This window comes from Haliaeetus albicilla, chromosome W (assembly GCF_947461875.1).
Source record: "Haliaeetus albicilla chromosome W, bHalAlb1.1, whole genome shotgun sequence".
NCBI lineage: Eukaryota > Metazoa > Chordata > Aves > Accipitriformes > Accipitridae > Haliaeetus > Haliaeetus albicilla.
Window position 1 is genome coordinate 12,743,329 of NC_091515.1, and position 22,084 is coordinate 12,765,412.

Genomic DNA, 22,084 nt, shown 5'->3' on the forward strand with positions numbered 1-22,084 from the left:
CAGGGACCCACCCCACGCAGTTCTTATCCTCCTCCAGTAAGACAGAGGAAACTGGGTAGGAGATGAAAGGGGGAAGGGAGGGGACTAAGCATCCACCAAGGGAAGGAGAAAGGGATGCAGCCAGGGAGGGGAGCAGCAGCTACTGCTAACTGCTGGAGGAAAGGCTTTTCATGTCCTGGGGTAATTGGGAGAAACTGGTATACAGTAAGTAATGAGTTTGCTTAGAGAGAAATTTTGAGAAAATGAATTGTGGAGAGGTTGAACAGTGAGAATTTGTATTTGGATATTTACATAACTTTAATGCAAATTATGCTATTTCCTTCAGGCTTTTTGCTGAGCTATGTAAGCAGGTCTGGACACCAGTAATAGCCTCTACATGAGCTATCATGACCAACAATACTAGGCAATACTAAATGCCTCCTGTTCCATCAAGAGCTCAGGGTTATCTTTAAACCTGATCAGAGAGAGGCATTACTGTGCCCATCATCCTCAGGCCATTAAAATGGCATGCAAAACTCCAGTGGGTAGATTGCAGGTGCTTTCTCTTCCATGTCCAGGGTCTCTTCAAAGGGTGCTCAGTACTATCAGGTTCCCGCTGCTTCCTACCTCAAGCAGAGGTAGTGCAGAGTTGAGTCAGTCTAATGGGGTCTGTGCTAGAGAGGAGCATATCCCTCTCCTTCACTGCTGTGCTGTGACACAGCCTCATTTGGTGATTGGCTCCTCACCTCAAAATGGAAACCCCTCTTTTTTGAACCAATACATCTCTCCTGGTCCTGCAGGTTAGATCAACAGTTCCTGTCTTGATACATTTCAGTGCAGATAAGGACCAATCAAGGGTCTAATAGAGAGTATATGATCAGAAAAGGAGACTGAAGACAGATTTCTGTCTGCTGGAAGACACAATCCCTGCTCAGTACTTCCAGAAAACATTTATTGTTCACTTAAGGCCTAGGCTACCATAATTTTCTCTTGGTCTTCCAGGATATCTCCAGATGACTCGCTGTTTTGGGTTTGTGTGGTGGGGTTTTGGTAGCGGGGGAGGGGGCTACAGGGGTGGCTCCTGTGAGAAGCTGCTAGAAGCTTCCCCGGCTCCAAGTCAGACCTGCCTCTGACCAAGGCCGGCCCAATCAGCGACGGTGGTAGCACCTCTGGGATAACATATTTAAGAAAGGGAAACTTGCAGCGGAGAGGGGAGTGGAATGTGAGAGAAACACCTATGCAGACACCAAGGTCAGTGAAGAAGGAGGGGGAGGAGGTGTGCCGGAGGAGGTGTGCCAGAGGAGGTGATTCCCCTGCAGCCTGTGGTAAGATGGGAGGCTGTGCCCCTGCAGCCCGTGGAGGTGAACGGTGGAGCAGATGCCCACCTGCAGCCTGTGGAGGACCCAACGCTGGAGCAGGTAAATGCCCCCAAAGAAGGCCGTGACTCCATGGGAAGCCCACGTTGGAGCAGCGTGTGCCTGAAGGACTGCAGCCCATGGAAAGAACTCATGCTGGAGCAGTTCATGAAGAACTGCAGCCCATGGGAAGGACTCACATTGGAGAAGTTAATGGAGGATTGTCTCCTGTGGGAGGGACCCCACGCTGGAGCAGGGGAAGAGTGTGAGGAGTCCTTCCCCTGAGGAGGAAGGAGCAGCAGAGACAATGTGTGATGAACTGACTGCAACCCCCATTCCCCATCCCCCTGTGCCACTCAGGGGAGGAGGTAGAGAAAATCAGGAGTGGAGTTGAGCCCAGGAAGGAGGGAGGGGTGGGGGGAAGGTGTTTTAAGATTTGGTTTTACTTCTCATTATCCTTGTTTTGATTTGATTGGTAGTAAATTAAATTGATTTTGTTTTTTCCCCAAGTAGAATCTGTTGTTTGCCCATGACCATAATTGGTGAGCGATCTCTCCCTGTCCTTGTCTCAACCCACGCGCATTTATATTTTCTCCTCCCCATCCCACCGGGGCCAGGGGGAGGAGTGAGCAAGCAGCCTCGTGGCGCTTTGTTGCTGGCTGGGCTTAAACCACGACACTCACATACCACTGGGCAGTAAGTTGTGCACTTTCCAAGTACTCGGAAACTAGCCAAGTAACAGCAATTCCTTAAAAGATAACTGGGTTGAGGATAGAAGAGTGTCCACGGAGAAGCAACAAAACAGTGCAGCCCTACTTAAGGAAATTTGTTTCCACTTCACCAATATTTTTAGGTCATGTAAGCACTCATTTTTAAAAATCTGTCTCCCCACAGATGCAGTTTTATTCTGTTTCACATTTCCATAAACATAGGCTGCTTCCAGTATTATAAAAGTGGCTTTAAATCTGCCTTTTGATTTATTCAGATTTCATCTTTGGTAGTACATGATACCTACCTTCCAAAAAATCTTTGTGATGTAATATTTAGTATTTTAATTTAATGCAGTACACAGTAATTCATTATTGGCTAGCAGGTTTTCCAAAAAGTTTTTCTTGTGAACTTCAAGTCTTAGCAACAAAACAGGAAAGCAGAATTAAAAAAGCAGCAATGCAAACAAACTCCCTCACATAAACATCCCTGCAATAAGAAATAATGGGAAGTTACGCAAAAATAAAATGCAAAAGAGCTGTTGCACTCATGGATTACTCACCCATAAGCTCCATTACTAATCAGTTTAATTGTTTCAAAATCACTTTCCTGAGGTTTCCTCCGCAGCTTCAGTGAGGTATTGGAGCTCTTCAAAGTAAAAGACGAGAAAGAACAAATTAATACAGTACTTTTTTTCAAAATCAGGGAAAAATAAAAAACAAAACAAAAAAAACACCTATCACCAGGCTGTCACACCCTGATGAACCAGCTAAAAACTCTGGCCAGTTAGCCACACAGCTAGCACAGTGAGGAACCAAAGGGGTTCCTGAAGCAAAGCTGCTTTTTCATCAAAAGGTATCATCTGTTACACCATAGCTATCTGTCCACTTATCTACATGCCAGGGTTACAGCAGACAGGCACAAAGGCTTCTGGTAAAGGAGTTACTGGCAATTCCTATCTAGAGTTACGCACTTCTGTGAATCCCACCAGGCACTCATTGGCCATTGCTTTCCCATTTTAGTAAATCTGACTCTGGCAGTACAGCCTGGTAGTAAAAAAAAGTAGATGAGTTCTCGTTCATTCAAATAAAATTTTGTACATTTCTAACTAATGTTAGGATAGACTGTGATATAATTTAGAATGGACTGTGAAAAGAGACACAAAATGAAAGAGAAAAATATGGAAGATAAAAATACAATAATTCTGCCATTACAGAGGTCACTTTCACCTACTTGTATGCCAGAATATTTTCAAAATGGAGTTGTCCTGAGTACTGTATAACATTTTTCTAGCTTTAATTTTTAATTAATCTTGAAGATCTAAGTGTGAATTAGAATTGGGGGGCGGGGAGGGGGGGGGATGATTGACGAGGGGACAGGACTTCCAAATTCAGTATTCCAAACCCACAAGATCCTTTACAAGATGTTTTCCAAATCTCCAAAAAGTTCTGTGATCCCTTTCTAGGCAGTTTGGTAATAGTTAAGGTTGAAAGTAGACCTGGTTGGAACATTTTCAATGAAATGCTTGCTAAAGAAATAATTCAGTGCAAGATTATTGAATATGTCAATAGAATGAATTACACAGGAGCAGAGAGAGATTTATTAAATTGCTTAGCCCACTTGCCTGCCAGTACAGGATTCTTCCTAATTGCATATTTATGATGATTTTGAATGGTCCTTTGCTTTACTTTTAAGTTATGCTTCCTGCCAGTTCCCATGTGTATTTATTCCACAACTACACTTTTGAGAAAATGTTTCCAAATATTCATCCTATATTTACTGATTTCATTTCACCTCCCCCAGTTATGTCCCTTTATTACAGCACATTATCCTTTCTTTATTTCTTCAACATTTGCACAACACAAATAACTTTACAATTACAATTTCTTAAGCTACTGCTAAGCCAGTTTGCATCTTAGATTCTCCTGAGCACTTCAGCACTTCCCTTAAGCCTTCTAGTTATTCTTTCTGACTTTTCTCCAATTTGTCAGTATCCTTTCACTAAATAACACTCAGGTCTAAAACGGTATTTTAAATGCAGATGAACAAAAGCAGCAGAGTAAGAAACACCCTTCATGTCACAAATCTGGAAGCCTTTATAGGTGGCATTTTCCCAGAAAATCAGAAATTATCTCAAGATAATATGACATTTACCAGAGGATGATGTCTTTGTTTGTAGCATATCAGAACTAGTTTAACAGATACTCCATGCCTGTATTTTAAACTCTACTAACATTTGTAAATGCCTGTAAAGCATCACTGAATTATCTATGCATCCCCCAAAATTGCACTTGCTTTTTCTATCTACTTGCACTGAAAATTGACACGAAATTGTTAGAACTGCATTTCCTCTGCTGACTGAAATCCAAGGTATAAGAACCAACTTTTAAAAATAAAAATTTGAATTAAGAGCATTTAAGCCTACAATATTCAGCCCAATCAATTCCTTCAACTCATTTTTCTTTTGCCAACCTAAACAAGCATCTGACAAAATATTACTGCATGTGTGAGAGACTGAAAGAGTTAATGTCTCAAACATAACAACGAACCCTGCATAGCAAGGAACCACAGGTGAAAAGAAGCCAATCAGCACAGATCAGCACAGGACATCAGCAACAGGACAGGGAGGGCATGCCAGAGGATGCACAGCTCCGTGTTCTGATAATGCTGTTCTGATATGCTGAGCCGGGCAGCTCACCATGTATTGCCAAAGATTAAATAATGGTCATGTCTGCAGGGAAGTAGAAGTTACTCCCCAAGCGACCCCCAAGCCCACTGACCCAATTCCCAAAGGTTATGAAAGTACAAACCTTGCATGACACTTAATTAGCCTAATAAGTTCAAGTGCCCACCTGGAAGAGGAGCAAGGATGATAAAAGGACACAAACTGAAGCTCCATGCATGCATGCCCACCAGAACCGGACCTTTAGACTGACTGGAGCAACGTTGGACCCAGGACTGGTGAAATCTTTCTCTTTTCCTCTGTCTCTCTCTCCCTCTCTCTCCTTTTTCATAATCCCTACACCTCATCCCTTTAAAACACAAAACTGTTGACCAAGTCTGGGACTAGGAGTGGATCTAGACACCCCTAGGCTCTTCTCTGAGAAGGAGTCTAGAAAGCAAGGGGGGTCCACTCTGAACCTCGTGACTCAACAAGAGGGATCTCCTTCTTCCCTGAATTGATGTATATTGTTACCACGGGTTACATGATTTACTGAGGTAGTTTCATGCCAATTCCTGTTGTGAGAAACCCCACCACCTACTGTTATGCCTCCCAAGTTCAGTTTCCTTCTGCCATGAATAAAATGTTTACTTGATCATTTGGTGTTGCTTCACCTTAATTTAGTCCAAGGGAATTCCAAATTCAACATGACTCCCTGGTCTGTCCAGCCCGGGTCGTGACGTTATGATACCCATTACTGTAGTCAAATATTTTCAAACACAGATTAAGAAGAATAATGCACAATCTTCCAGATTGCAAACTAACTTTCTGAATCCAGGCTATTTGCTGACTTGCTCATTTCTTCCTCATCTCTTCACTGGATCTGTTCAGACTCTTAATTTGATCATTAGCTGCCTCTGTAAATGGACTGTCTTAAAATCTGTTTAAAATACTTTATTTTTTATGAAAGGGTTTAAATGTCCTTCTAAAAGGAAAATAAATACATTAATTAAACAGAAATAAAGGAAGCAGTGGTGGACTTTGTGGTAAAACATCCTCTACATGGTGAACACTGTAACTTCATGGAAGCTAAAGATAGTGCAACATCTAGGAAAATAGATAAGAAAGTTTTGTTCTAATATTTTTTGCAAGCCTTCTGTCTGCTGAGCACCATGGTGTTAATCCGAGGATTAACCACTGTTCTATTCAATCCATTTACACATATTGGGAGAAAATACAAGGTGGGGGAGAGGGATGGACGGACGAGGATGGATGGAGGACACCAAACACATTTGGTTTTCCTTGCTCAGATTCAGCAAAAGCAGCAACATAACAGGAAAACTTACACTTATTGATTCATCCATTTCCAGAGTTTCTGCTGTCCCACTGTCACAGTTAGCTAGCTGAGCTATTTCTGGAAACAAAGATTAGAAATTTAATTTTAAACTATAGTAAGTACAGAACTAAATGAAATACAGAAAACTTGAGAGGTGACACTTTTCTGGAATAGTTAATAAACATGCTGTCCCATCTGTAGTACTTGTCTAATAACTTTTAAGGCATCTCCAAGCATATATAAAAAAATGCCATCTAGAAAACAAAGACCTGCTATTCAATGTCTATGCAATTTTCCACTGAATTCAAACAGCCATGAAGCAATGAAGAGCAATATTGTTATGACTGCCGAGAGGTGGGAATTCCGAGATCCATGTGTCATCTGAGCATTAAGGGAAAGGCAGAACTAATTTTCTAAGACTCCTGAAGATCTTAGGCCCTGAGGGGTTAATAGTAGGCTGCATCCTTGTTGGGCTCCTTCACAGTTAGAGCAAAAAGCTTTTAGTTTAGACAGATATGGACTCCAAATTGTTTGTATCTTATACACAGACATGCTGATACGCCTAACAGAATCAGCTAAAAGCCATTTCCTTCCTAGAAGCTTATCATTTATGGAGTCACTAATACAGACAACTTCTCTGGGAATCGCTAAGATTTTGGGGGTCTACAACTTGACCTGGTTGCCCCTGGCAGGGTCAACCTATGCTGCAGAGCTCCTAAGCCTATCCTGTTCTCCAGGGGCCCAGTAACTAAGAATTCCTCTGGGTAATAAAAGCTAAATGGGACAGCTAGTAGCTAAAAGACTCTGGGAAGTTTAGTGTTACTTTAATCATATACATAGTTAATTACATACTCTGCATAGCCGAAGATGCACATTTTATCATAATTATGTGCTGGGGATCAGAGATAAGACCGCCTGAATTTTGTGAGGTGCATTTTTATCGTCAGTACTGTTAACTGAATTTATGAATATGAAAAATAATTGAATATTCACATAGAATATCTAAACTGGATTTTTCTATATAGTAATAAGTGACTATTACAAGTGAAATTCTGCACAATGCTGTAATCATTAAGAGCAAATTAATCACACAGATAATTTCCTGTTGGAACAGCTAAAGATTTAAAGAGTAACTCTCATATGTAATCACTATACAAAACACAACATTTGTAAAATGTAAGAATCAGAAGTAATGAAAATGTCACTTCAAAAAAACAAACATATCTTTAAAGTGTTACAGAAGCTAAAAACATTTTAAAAAATTCTGAATATTAAGTCAATAACAGTGAAAAAAGTCTCCAATGAGAATAAACAAATCTTAAAAAAAAAGAGAGCCTAAGCTAAAATGATACAGGCCAAATTCCAAACTGGAGTGGATTTCTCTGGCAAAAGTCACAGTTTTGTGAATGTGGGGTTTTCATAATAGAAGTGTTGATGAAACCTTTATTGTATGGGTGAGAACCAAGAAAGCTAGAATAATATACTTTGACAGCCTTCTCAACTGAAATTATTTTCATAAATAGCAAATTAAAATGAGCCATTTTTAAACAGAACTTTTGCAAAATAACCATTATCTGAGAAATACATAGTATTTGCAAACAGTAGGCAGTAATGGAATGGAACCAAGCAAGAGTCAGCTTTTAGAACACGGAGCTATGGAACCATTTTGCAATGCTTGAAGAGATTTTTAAAACTCATCTAAATACTGTTAAACATCTTACCTTTTTCCTTCATTAATTTAAACCATTTCTGAAGACTCATGATTCAAAAAGGTAAAGATGGTAATTTAAAAACCATGGGGAAAAATTTCTCCCTGGGGAACTCTTTAGAAATGCAGCCACCAGTCTCTGATAAGTGATGAATCTGTTGTGGTATTGCTTTCAGTACAGTATAAATTTATCTGGCGTTATCTCTAAGTAATGTATGCACCATTTCACTCAAAGAAAGGATACTACAGTTATGGCAGCAAACAAAGGAGCTAAGTAGAGAAGGGTCTAAAGAAGTAGGTTGCTTTTCTCTGCAGAGGAAGTCAAATCCCTTGCATGAACATTTATGGACATTGCAGACAGAATTTAACAGCTTATTTGGAAATACGATTCCATGTTTCAGGATAAGTGGAGTTACTGAGGTGGGTTTTGTTTGTTTTGAAAGATTTGGTTCTTCTGCTATTTAAATATTTTCCATTTTTGCATACAAGGAATTTAAAAGCTCTCTCAGGAGGATGATCTTCATGTAATATTTTTTCATACCAGTGAATGCAGTGTTTCCAAATAATTCCCTTCATAAATGATTAATTCAAGAGCATAAACCCATAGTGACATTCTTTTATTTTTGCATAGGAAATGTACTTTTATATAGAGGCACCAATTTAAAACCAAAACCAGATGATTTAAGAAGTCATTGCACAGTGATTTATACTGCTTATAAATATAACTTTTTGTGGAAAAGCAGGAAAGCATTAATATGAATCAGATGGCCTGAATTATTTGATCACAAATCTACATACACATTAACCTTCAAAATGATACACAAAATAATATAATCACCCAAATCTCCAACTGAACCAAAGGTCAGTAATCCATACATCATACACCCCTCAGTATTTACTGACAAACCACATAGCCCATTTTCCCCCTCATAAAACAAACATTTCAATTATCCTGGAATGTTTCAAAGTTTAAGTTATATTCAGCAATATTTAATTTATGAAATGCAATTATAAGATGTGTTCTAGTTGAAGTACACGCACATCAAATAAATATTCAGTGTGAGAAAATAATATCCCTTATTTGTATGTAACATTTGTCTCTAGACGTCTCTCAAAATAAACTGTTTAAAAACATTCAAAGACATTACTAAATTTAGGTTTCTTGACTTATGCTGAGGAACACTTTTATCCAAGTGGCCAGAAAGAGTCAATCAGCAATATAAGGTTCACGTGGCAGAACCAGGGTCAATAATACTACAACCTCAACCCACACTCCAAATTAAATCTTGCATACTTGATCAATGAAGAATTTATAAATTGTCAGTCTAGGCCAGAATGACAGCTCTCCAAATCCAGCAGATGTGTGGAATAATTGTTGGAGGTGACTTATTGATATGTGTGTGTCCCCTCTTATGGGAAGGTGAAACTCCAGGGTGGAATGCAGTGGATACATATCCTGGTTTCAGCTGGGATAGAGTTAATTGTCTTCCTAGTAGCTGGTACAGTGCTATGTTTTGAGTTCAGTATGAGAAGAATGTTGATAACACTGATGTTTTTGGTTGTTGCTAAGTAATGTTTAGTCTAAAGTCAAGGTTTTTTCAGCTTCTCATGCCTAGCCAGCAAGAAAGCTGGAGGGGCACAAGAAGTTGGCACAGGACACAGCCAGGGCACCTGACCCAAAGTGGCCAATGGTGTATTCCATACCATGTGACGTCCCATCTAGTATAGGAATTGGGAAGGGGGGGCGGGGAATCACCGCTCCTGGACTAGCTGGGTGTCAGTCGGCGGGTGGTGAGCAATTGCCCTGCGCATCATTTGTACATTCCAATGCTTTTATTATTACTGTTGTCATTTTATTAGTGTTATCATTATCATTATTAGTTTCTCTTTTTCTGTTCTATTAAACCGTTCTTATCTCAACCCACGAGTTTTACTTCTTTTTCCCAATTTTCTCCCCCATCCCACTGGGTGGGGGGGCAGTGAGTGAGCGGCTGCGTGGTGCTTAGTTGCTGGCTGGGGTTAAACCACGACAATATACACGAAATCTGTTCCATAATAATTCCCTAAGCAACATAACCTGCAACCTTAGATGTTAGCAACACCAGGCGAGCTTGGTATGCTGACTCTAAGAGAAACTACATGGAGGGTGCAGCGGAGTGGAGACACCGCAGCCAGGCTCTGTGATATCACCATAGGGATAGGGAACTGGAACTACTGGAACAAGAATGGAAGGTCCCTGCACTGAATCCACTGAAGCAAGGAGGAGAAACAATGAGGTTCTGTCAACGCTATTGCCTTACTTCTGATTTATATCATAAATGCCCAGTTCTGGAGTAGTGACACACTAAATCATGTCCTCTGGGTGAACTTTGCTCATTATAATCTCATTATAACACCAAAACACACCTCCATCTCAAAAACTACCTGCCTCCAAGGTGCAACCACCCCTCACTGAGCATGCGCTCAGAATTTTCTCTAGCATATACCTTTAAAGGTAGGGCAAGAAGATTTTATACCAATCAAAGGAAAGGTATGTATGACTAGAGTCACTCAAGCTCCACCTAAAAATAAGAAAATAGTATAAAAGGGCTTAAGGGAGGAGGAATGCTAAGGAAGACACCATCATAGACAGGTCGGGAGGACATCGCTGAGTTCTTGGATCAGTCGACCGGCTGAACCTCTCCTCCCTCCCATAGGGACGCCTACTGGGTAAGATTCAAACCCTCGGTCATACCAAGTGCTTCCCCAGGAAACTTAGAAATCTCTATAGAGTTTTTCCATAATTGAGGGTGCTTGTAGTCAACTGTATTGTTTGCATGTGCTTTGCAGACAGTGTATTTATCACTGGCAGTCCAAAAGAACCTGTTTTCCTGTTGCTTTAATAAACTGTACTGTTCATTAATCTAGCCATGATAGTTCATTGAACGCGACCAAACTCCTTAAGTCTGGCCGTTCTAGTTCATTGAACGCGACTAAATTGGAAGTACAGTGTGCTATTAATGCATCTGTAATCGTGATAGTTCAATATATTGAACGTGACCGGACTTATAGTGCTGAATCGGGCATCACTCAATCTAAGCCTAGCTGCCCCCAGCCCCTCTGATATCTGAGGACAAGCTGGAATGCAAGGAAGTTTATTTTCTGCCAAATTTCTTTACCCTTTAATGCAAGAACACATCTATCTTGCAGAGAATTTTAAGCTACTTCTTGATCTTTCCCAGTACCACAGGGAAAACAATATTTATATGTATTTTCCCAATTTGCCCTGCATCCTTGCTGCACTCCGAATCCAAGCAAAAAGTGCCAAGGGTGCTTTAATCTATATCTCAGATAAAAATAATACTAAATTTGGATGAGGAATTTCTTCTGTGAAGATAGGAAGAAGACTAATAATAGGCTTGACTTGCTTTAAATCTGTTAACATAACATGAATATCACCTATAACAATATCCAATCTAATTGAATTAGATCTAACCAAATTCTTGACATCTGGCAGTGCTGAACACAAGCTGCTTAAGTTGAACAAAAAATCATTTTCTTTTAACACACTTACAATATGCTCCTCCTTTGATTTAAGGAAATGTGATCTTGCACCATGAGAACTGGTTAAAAAAAGGTTATCATAGGTTTTTGCTATTATTTTGTATTATCAAGTCCTCTCCTAGAGATCCCCCTTGTCCTGGGTCAAAACACAGAAGACAAGATAAATAGCACTAGGTAGACCCATTTTTCATGATGATATTTCTGCTGGACTTCCAAATTGCAGGACTAGCACTGAACACAATTAACCAATTTCCATATGTCACCAGTGATAGAAGCTGGTGTCATGGTTTAACCCCAGCCAGCAACCAAGCACCACGCAGCTGCTCACTCACTTCCCCCTCACCCAGTGGGATGGGGAAGACAATTGTGAAAAAAAAGTAAAACTCGTGGGTTGAGATAAAGACAGTTGAATAGGACAGAAAGGAAGAAACTAATAATAATAATAATAATAACAATAATAAAATGGCAATAGCAAAAATAAAAGAATTGGAATATACGAAACAAGTGATGCACAATGCAATTGCTCACCGCTCACCGACCGATTCCCAGTTAGTTCCCGAGCAGCAATCCCTCCCGGCCAACTCCCCCCAGTTTATATACTAGATGTGATGTCATATGGTATGGAATACCCCTTTGGCCAGTTTGGGTCAGCTGTCCTGGCTGTGTCCTGTGCCAACTTCTTGTGCCCCTCCAGCCTTCTTGCTGGCTGGGCTTCAGAAACTGAAAAATCCTTGACTTTTAGTCCAAACACTACTTAGCAACAACTGAAAACATCAGTGTGTTATCAACATTTTTCTCATACTAAACCCAAAACATAACACTATTCCAGCTACTAGGAAGAAAATTAGCTCTATCCCAGCTGAAACCAGGACACCTGGTCTCAGGATGGAAGAGAAGATGGTCTGGTTAGGAAACAGAAGTAACTAGTTTTCCCAATACTGTCCTTAAAACAAGAATCAGGCAACCAAAAATTGTGCAATGACAATACCTCCATGGGACCCCGAGTTCCCCCTACATAAGTCCTCAACATGGACATATAAATTACCCAGGAAAATAAATCTTTGCAGTTTTAATAGGAATGGGAGACATTCTTCTCAGAGATTCTAAGATGTGGGAGCCTGGTGGCACTGAAAGGCAAATAACAGCTCACCCCAGTTTCATTTATACCTATGGTTGGATAACTGTTGCCATCAAATTATACCAGTAAATTTCAAGCTAGAGCTGAACTAAGAAAGTTACATTGCTAGGCTGGAAGATGATGAGGAGTATCATCGACACAGTGTATTTGTAAGTGATATTCACAACAGAAAATCTCAGATAGCCTTTTAATGCCTTTGAGTTTGTGAGAGAACCATGAGGGTTAGTGAATGCTTGCTCTGCTACCATCTTTACTTTGACTCTTTTGAGGTACACATAGATTATCACAATGACTAAAAACATTGAGGAAGCAACTGGGAGTCTATAGCTTGACCAGGAGATGTACTTACCTTCCAGAGGATCTTTATTTAAGCCCAGCTGGCTAATAATATATCGAGGGATGTCTGTTTTAATGCCTTGCCCCTCTTTAGCATGGCCTTCAGCTGCTTCCAAAAGATAGTAAAACTCTTCAGGATCAAATTCCTAGAAGAAAAATGATCACCATCATTTTCCCTGCAGAAACTGAAGTCTTAAAATCTAACATAAAAACTTCCTTTGCTTCTTCTATTGCAAATATTTGACATTTCCCTTATTAAAAATGATACCTTGTTATTACTAGTAGCCTATTATTCTATTATGATTCCTATACAATGTAACATGTACCATTATTTCAGAGCACTACTTTATAAGAATAGTAAGTTCTTTGCCCTCAGAACTTCCCATAATCTCAGAGTGAAATGACCTATAACCATACAGAAGACTTCATCTCCCTGCAGCTGCTTGCATATAAAAATTGACTACTGAAATAAAGAAACTATGTAAATATATTGTGCTCTGCTTTTACTTCTAAATGAAAATTTGAAGTATTTTTAATCAATATATATGTACTATGTTTTATGGAAAATAAAATTAAATAAATCACTAACTTTAGAACGAAGCCAAAATCATAAGTTGCTGAAAACAACATTTGAACTCCATTGATCCAGTTGTTCCAAATCTAGAAATGAAACATCCTCTTTTGGGAACCAACTATATTACTACTATAATTTATACCATGCCTAAAAGGCAAGCCTCAAAGAGGTAAAAAACCCAAACAAAACAAAACAAAAAAACCCCACACCTCAAAACCCTGCCTATCCTTTAAATCCCTTGGAAATAAGTTTATTTTGCTATCTTAATAGATGATAAAAATAGGAAAGCATTGAAAGGAACAAGAAAGATTAAAAGGTTTGTTGTTTGTTTTTTTTTAAAAAAACAGACTTGACTTTATCTATCTTCTGGTATGAATTCATACTAAAACATCTTTCACATATCCATTACATTCTTCAAGATGTTCTTGCCAACCATAGATCACAACATGTGCAATGGTTAATAGAGGGAGCGCCAGTCAGAGTCATGAAACATTGATGCAACAAAACAGACTTTTTACTGGAGTAATTCAGTTTTGTCAAAAAATTCCGCAGAAGCCAGGCAGGCTGCTGAGCTGGTTTACTTCCCCGCAGGTCATTCCTTGGCCTGCCATAATTCCACAGGGATTTAGTCTACCTGCTGGGTCACAAGGCACCTCTCCTAGCTCCTCAGGTTACCCAGGACTTGGGAACTCAACATCATGAAACAATTTTCATCTCCAGCCTACTCCAATGGATTTACCACAAACCTATAAACTGCCCAAACTCTCTTATTTATCTCAAAGTCTCAGGATGCTGCTTAACTGCCTAAAAATCTGAATTAACTAAGCATTACATGCTGGTTTAGCCTTACTCTCTTCATCTGAAATGCTGTTCCTAGCTGTATCTCTTGTTACTCCTTGGCACTGAAGAACACAACAACATGATGATGCGTGCCAAGACTTCCTATCTGCCTTCATCATGAAAACATCATAATCTTACCTGCAGCAGTGGCAGATATACAGCTTCTCCACTTGCTAGTAAAGTCAAGGTAATTTCAAAACAGATACTTTTAATCATATGAATATGTGTGTATATATATATACACATATGCATATACGCACACACATGCAAATGATTAAAGCAAGGAATTTATTTTCCAACTTTGTGTTTTATTTTCCATGTGCAAATGGAGAAGATCTTTCAATATTTGGCAGTAGCTCTTGGCTCATATGAAACTGCAAAAGCTTTATCCATATGATTAAAAAGTGAATACAAATAGGAATTCACATACCATGAACACCTGAGCTAAGATCACCGTCAGAAAACTGACAGCAGTACTGTATGGTATCTGAAACTTCTCATGACAGAAGTGCTGGATTTATTTCCTATAATGCTAGAGAGGCTGAAGTTTTCCATACCTAGTATCTATTTCAGACAGATGTTCTAAAATATCAGCCAATATTAGTCAAAAGATTCCAGAGGGAAGCTATGGAAAAACAACAACAATATTGTTTCTGTAAGACTAAATTATGCCAGTTACCTTTATGGGGCAGGCTTAACAATTTCTTGCATGAGAAATTTGTTCTTTTGTGACAGTCTGCCTAAATTCATTCAAGTTACCTGCCTCTGAAGAAAAATACTGTGCAGAGTTGTTATATTCCAGCTTAAATCTCTTAAAGATCCCATCTGAAGTCAGAACACTCCAAGGCAGCTGTGCTGGTTTTCTCTGCAATTGCTGCTCTGAAAAGCTAAACAGCTGGAAGCAGCTAAGCACCAGAACACTAAGATGCGGCCAAAGGAGGCTGCGACCCTGTGGAGAGCCCATGCTGGAGCAGGCTCCTGGCAGGACCTGTGGACCCATGGAGAGAGGAGCCCACGCTGGAGCAGGTTTGCTGGCAGGACTTGTGACCCCGTGGAAAGGACCCACGCTGGAGCAGTTTGTAAAGAACTGCAGCCCATGGGAAGGACTCACATTCTAGAAGTCTGGGGAGGACTGTCTCCCATGGGACGGTGAGATGGAGTTAATACTCCCCATAGCAGCCCTCATAGCACTGTGCTCTGCATCAGTAGCTAGAAAGGTGTTGATAGCACACCAGTGTTTTGGCTACTGCTGAGCAGTGCTGGCACAGCATCAAGGCTGTCTCTCCAACATTTTTGCCCCCACCCCCTCAATGGCAGGCTGGGGCAGGGCAAGATCTTGGGAGGGGACATAACCAGGACAGCTGACCTAAACCAACCAAACAGATATTCCATACCATATGACGTCAGCTCAGATATAAAAGCTAAGTAAAGGGAGAAGGAAGGGGGGGCATTTGGTCTTCCGGAGCAACCACTACGCGTACTGAAGCCCTGCTTCCCGAGAAGCGGCTAGACATCGCCTGCTGATGGGAAGTAGAGAATAACATCATTTTTTTTTCTTTGCTTGCGCGCGCGCGACCTTTGCTATCACTTTATTAAACTGTCCTTATCTTGACCCACGAGCCTTTTGTTATATTTTCTCCCCCCCGTCCAGCTGAGGAGGGGGAGTGATAGAGCGGCTTTGGTGGGCACCTGGCATCCAACCAGGGTCAACCCACCACAGACGGACCCCATGCTGGAGCAGGGGAAGAGTGAGGAGTCCTCCCCCTGAAGAGGAAGGAGCAGCAGAGGCAACGTGTGATGAACTGACTGCAACCCTCATTCCCTGTCCCCCTGCGCCTCTCAGGGGGAGGAGGTAGAGAACTCCCAAGTAAAGTTAAGCCTAGGAAGAAGGGAGGGGTGGGAGGAAGGTGTTTTTAAGATTTAGTTTTTATTTCTCATTATCCTACTCTGATTTGATTGGTAATAAATTGAGTTAATTTTCCCCAAGTCAAGTCTGTTTTGCCCATGATGGTAATTGGCGAGTGATCTCCCTGTCCTCATTTCGACCCATGAGCCTTTCATTATATTTTCTCTCCCCTGTCCAGCTGAGGAGGGGGAGTGATAGAGCAGCTTTGGTGGGCACCTGGCATCCAGCCAGGGTCAACCCACCACAATGGCAGAGGCAGAACATGCTAAGGTGTCCTCTTCTCTAAAGCCTTACTTTTTTTTTTTTTTTTAAAAACATCTCTTTCATGCTGATCCAGAGACCATACCTTAATTTAAATTCCTTCTGAACTGCAAGTCATGAACAAATTGTAACTGGAAACACTGAGACATGGTGTTTCCAAAACAAAACAGCCCATGGCTGAACGATCCAGGTTGTGGATTAACTGTGCCACAGATGAAGAGACACAGCATAGAGCCAAAATCAGGTTGGAAAGAGTTATTAGCTCAGATTCAGTGCCGTGCAAATGCAGTTATGACACTTTCAGGCATAACTTGAGTCTAGCAGCAGGTTAGCAGCTCCCACATAAGCCCTGCCAGCCTGAAATAGCTATGGGCAATGTCAACACTGTGATCCTGGTATTGGCAAGCACAGTGGCTCAACAAAGTCAGCTCAGGCTGCCTGCCAGGCCTGTTGGACTCAGGCTAGCTCTTACATGGTATTTGGATGTCTACGCTGTCCACCTGAGTACACTGTGTTCTGCGAGGGTTAGTTCCACTGAACAACTGAAGCACATTGGCTCTGTGTGTAGGAGCGACTTCCTGCACCTGAGCCACCCCAGCTCTCACAGCATGGGCAGGCAAAGCAAAAACATGCCCATGTGGCCTCCCACAAGCTAGCCCAGCCTGGCAACATCAGTGCTATGCTCATGCACAAATAAGTTAACTCTTCTGTTTCTTCTCTCCCCCAGTATAACTTGGACTATCTGTATATCCAGATACACTAACACCCCTGCTGCTGTTCCCCCCAGGTCAGGTACCACAGAGCTGATTGCAAGCTGCTTATAGCCCTGGCAGCTGTTGAGTAAAACAAAATTATGAAACTTGTAAGAAGAACAACAATGGGAAAACCACCAAGCAATTACGATTCTGGAACAGTCTTCTCAAGAGAATAGCAAAGTCTAACAAAACAACAGAAAAAAACAACTGGTTTCAAACTGGAGCTTCCTCAATTGATGAAAGGGATCCTATAACATAATATTTGCAACAGCAGGGAACCAAACACAACTGCAAGAGGTTCTCTGCCAGTCCCATGTTCCTAAAATAAAAGCAAAAATGATCCCACCAACAATGAAGCCCTGCCCAGATGTTTGACATGTTTCAAAAAATGACTGTAAAGGGCTTTGAATGCTAACCCAGTTGTTTTCCTACACTAACAAGTGAAAAACCTACTTAAAGTAAGCATGACCTTACCAGGCATTCCAGTAAGCGAGCAGGACGAGCAATAACTATTAGGATTTTTCGGACTAGTTGCTTAATAAATGCCAGTTCTCCGCTCTCTGATCGCTCTTGAGCCTAAAAGATAAAAATAAAGGGATAATAAAACAAACAGCATTTGATGCACTACTCAAGAAAGTATATATGATATCTGGGACACTTTTGCAGGTTTTGAAGCATGTACTTGAGACAAACAGCACATCGTTTTCTAGATGCCAGCAGAAATAACAAGGATTTGAGCAACATTATAATTTCAAATTGAAGTAATCCCATTTGTACAATTCTAACACTGTAAAAACAACGTAAAAGTGCCCATAATGGACATAATACCTACTTTTTTTTAACTTACATAGTATTATTACCATCAGTTTTGCAAAAAGGACTACATTTCAATACAACATACATCTGCCTACATGCACAGTTGTCTCTCAATTTGTTAATAATTTTGGGATGAAATAAAAACTGATCTAAGTAATATTAATAAACATAAGCAATATTCATTCCAAACTGATACTGATTTCCTATGAACACATGTCATACTAAAATGACAATGACTTATATATATATACGAGACCATACTTGCACAGAGAGGCCATATACAGGTACATGTAGAAAGGAAGAAAATGAAAAATTGAGTTCTACAAAGATGACAACAAAGGGGGGAAATGCTATGAAAGAATACATACAGAAAAAATACTTCTGGAAGGTTTGAAAAGATTTGCACAGTGGTCTGAGCTGCATTTCAAATTTCTTTTAAACTTCCTTCTCTAAGAACAAATGGTATAACTGAAGGGTGATAATGAATACAAAGACACCATATCATTCTCTTCCTGATTAATATATACCAATAGCCCTTCACTCAAATATCAAAGCATTTCTTTGTTCTGAATAGTACAAACTGTAGACTTAAATTTTTCCTCATCTCTTCATTATTCAAAACCACAAAGATAACTGAAAGAAAAACTAAGAAACTAACATTTTAAAAGTGATTAATATGGAAAAATAAGTACTTTTCATATAATACATATCTGTGCTGGTTTTGGCTGGGATAGAGTTAATTTTCTTCATAGTAGCTAGTATGGGGCTATGTTTTGGATTTGTGCTGAAAACAGTGTTGATAATGCTGAGATGTTTCAGTTATTGCTGAGCAGTGCTTACACAGAGTCAAGGCCTTTTCTGCTTCTCACACCACCCCACCAGCAAGTAGGCTGGGGGTGCACAAGAAGTTGGGAGGGGACACAGCTGGGACAGCTGACCCCAAATGACCAAAGGGATATTCCAGACCATATGACATCATGCTCAGCAATAAAAAGCTGGGGGAAGAAGGAGGAAGGGGGGGACGTTCGGAGTTATGGCGTTTGTCTTCCCAAGTAACCATTATGCATGATGGAGCCCTGCTTTCCTGGAGATGGCTGAACATCTGCCTGCCAATGGGAAGTAGTGAATGAATTCCTTGTTTTGCTTTGCTTGCGTGTGTGCCTTTTGCTTTACCTATTAAACTGGTCTTTATCTCAACCCACGAGTTTTCTCACTTTTACCCTTCTGATTCTCTCCCCCATCCCACTGTGGGGGGGAGTGAGTAAGTGGCTGTGTGGTGCTCAATTGCCAGCTGGGGTTAAACCACGACAATATATCTCTCTTATATTTTTGTAGTCTTAAAAAGACTATGAAAATATGAAGCTACATACTGCTCTCAATATTAACACTATAATTTAAAAACAAAAACCCAACCAAATATTTGAGAAGAATTAATCTGTGCAGTTTAAAGAAGGAAAAAGAAAAAGGCACAAATACCACCCAGCACTCTGCAATAGGTTTTGGAAGAACCTTAATTGAACGCAAGCACTTTTGTTCTGCACACTATCAACCAAGTCCAAAGAGAACTCTTTGGTAAACAAAACACCTGCCTTTTTTAAACAGCAGCAAAATTTAAAGCACCTTTGTGAACACTCAGATACATATGTGCACAGAAGACTCAATACATGTTACGTTTAAGAAGGATGAAGCAGGAAAGCATTCAGTTCTACTTGGCCTTGACCTTAGAATTAAAAAAATGTTGGTTGAATCAAACTGCTCAAACCTCAAGGGAGTCTTTCCCTGGTTATGCGAAGTAATCACAACATACCAAGTAGGAGATGCAGCTTTCTACTGAATGTCACAGCTGGGAATTCACAACAAATTAATCACATTAATCCAAAGCACAACTGAATACCCATAACCGAGAAAGAAATGGGTTCTGCAAAGAGCAAGTTTTCTTATTAACATATTGTGAGAGACTGAATTGTTATCTCGAGCTGTTTGTCTCAAAGATTGTTAGGTGTGAGAGACTGGACTGTCATCTCAAGCCATTCATCTCAAGAATTGTGAACTGCTTATCTCGAGCCCTTTGTCTCTGAGATGGCCTGTCTAAGCAGGACATTCCTCCATCCATAAGGACAATTACTAGGCCACTGAGGCATCCAGGGGAGGAAACAGGCTGAAGCCGACAAGCAGGCAAGAATGTGGAGACTACCATTCTCATGGAAACTGTAGCCTTTGAGATAAGGTACTGGTTTCTGGCGTTGACCACATGAAGGTCATGTGATAGACAAAACCTGCAGTGTGTGAACAGTGCATGAACAATACATATGTGCATACCTCATGCCCTATAAAAAACCGTGGAGACAAGCCATGGTGTGCACCCACCACCGAAGAATTGAAGACTGAGGACCAACGGGACGCTGCTGGATCCATGGTGGTGACTATCCTTGCAACTCTATCCCAACTGCTTGCTTGATTTCTACCTTTTCTTCCATTCTATCCTATCGCTACTCTTTACTACTTTTGATAATAAAAGCTCTTTTGGGTATACGGCATTTGACCTCGTTTGTGTCTTAATCTCGCTCTTGGGATCATATCGAAACCTTCCCCGACATTGGATTGGGACACATGTTATGCTATTGACAGTTACTATGCAGTTGACTCAAAAGTTAAGTCTGAATATTTTAAGGAATTATGTGTTTGCAAAACAGGAAATGTTTACATAATAAAGAATTTGCATCACCTAACATGACAAAATGAGTGTTTGGGTGTTTTTGGTTTTTTTTTAATAATGCACTGCTTTATATGCAGACTGGAGAATAACTCACTAGACTGGGGTTTTTAAGGTTTTGGGGGGTGGGTTTGGGGGGGGGGCCGTTGGGGGGTTGTTTTTGTTTTGGTGTTTTTTTTTCTTTAAGTGAATAAGTCATCATGTACTCTAAACTCTGCTTACTACGAAGCCATTTTAAGGGATATATTGTTAACACAGTTCAGTGAATCTTAGCTTAGACATGTTTCCTTGTATTTTGACATTATCAATAGCATAATATAATTCATAGTCAGATATCTCCAACTGGCCAACTCTGCCTGTACTTTGGCATCATAAAAATGTGAGTATTTCACAATAAAGTCACTAGTTCAAACTTCTTTTTGACTAGTAAGCAAGCTCTATGCATTTTTTTCTGTTTGAAAAAACAGGGGTTCAATAACCCAGACATATTTAATTGATATCTTCATTTTTGCATTGCTGTATGAAGAGAAAAAAAACCAAAATATGGCAGTTGCAGAAAACCTATTTACTGAATAGAATTTAACAAAAAAGCAGTACAGGAAAAAAAAATCAACCAAATCCTTTAGCAAATGCTCCTGCATTTGAAAGAAAGCAGAAGAAAAGATATAAATTAAGACATTCATGGTATCTTAACATCTCAGTTGAAAAATTTCAATACAATATCAAATCTGCTGGTCTATCACATTAACTTTGGTTCATAACATGCTATCAAATCCCCAACAAACAACTGAGTATGTTACACTGTATTGGGTTTGTGTGGCAAGGTTTTGGTAGCCGGGGGGCTACAGGGGTGGCTTCTGTGAGAAGCTGCTAGAAGCTTCCCCTATGTCCAACAGAGCCAGTGCCAGCTGGCTCCAAGATGGACCTGCTACTGGCCAAGGCTGAGCCAATCAGCGATAGTGGTAGTGCCTCTGTGATAACATATTTAAGAAGGGGAAAAAAACTGCTGCGCAACTGCAGCCAGAGAGAGGAGTGAGAACATGTAAGAGGAACAACTCTGCAGACACCAAGGTCAGTGAAGAAGGAGGGGGAGGAGGTGCTCCACGTGCCAGAGCAGAGATTCCCCTGCAGCCCGTGGTGAAGACCATGGTGAGGCAGGCTGTCCCCCTGCAGCCCATGGAGGTCCATGGTGGAGCAGATATCCACCTGCAGCCCGTGGAGGACCCCACGCCAGAGCAGGTGGATGCCCAAAGGAGGCTGTGACCCTGTGGGAAGCCTGTGCTGGAGCAGGCTCCTGGCAGGACCTGTGGAACTGTGGAGAGAGGAGCCCATGCTGGAGCAGGTTTGCTGGCAGGACTTGTGACCCCATGGAGGACCTACGCTGGAGTGGTGTGCTCCTGAAGGACTGTACCCCGTGGAATGGACATGTGGAAAGGACCCATGCTGGAGCAGTT

The 22,084-nt window shown here is 40.7% G+C and overlaps 1 protein-coding gene across 1 annotated transcript in view; it reads right to left on the reverse strand.

Annotated features, from left to right (window-relative positions):
• Positions 1-22,084, reverse strand: part of LOC104314058 (microtubule-associated serine/threonine-protein kinase 4-like) — a 93,889-nt gene that overhangs the window by 65,384 nt on the left and 6,421 nt on the right. The window contains 4 exon segments of the mRNA XM_069775561.1: positions 2,605-2,690; positions 6,051-6,118; positions 12,779-12,911; positions 17,576-17,677. Coding sequence (XP_069631662.1) covers positions 2,605-2,690; positions 6,051-6,118; positions 12,779-12,911; positions 17,576-17,677 — 389 coding nt within the window.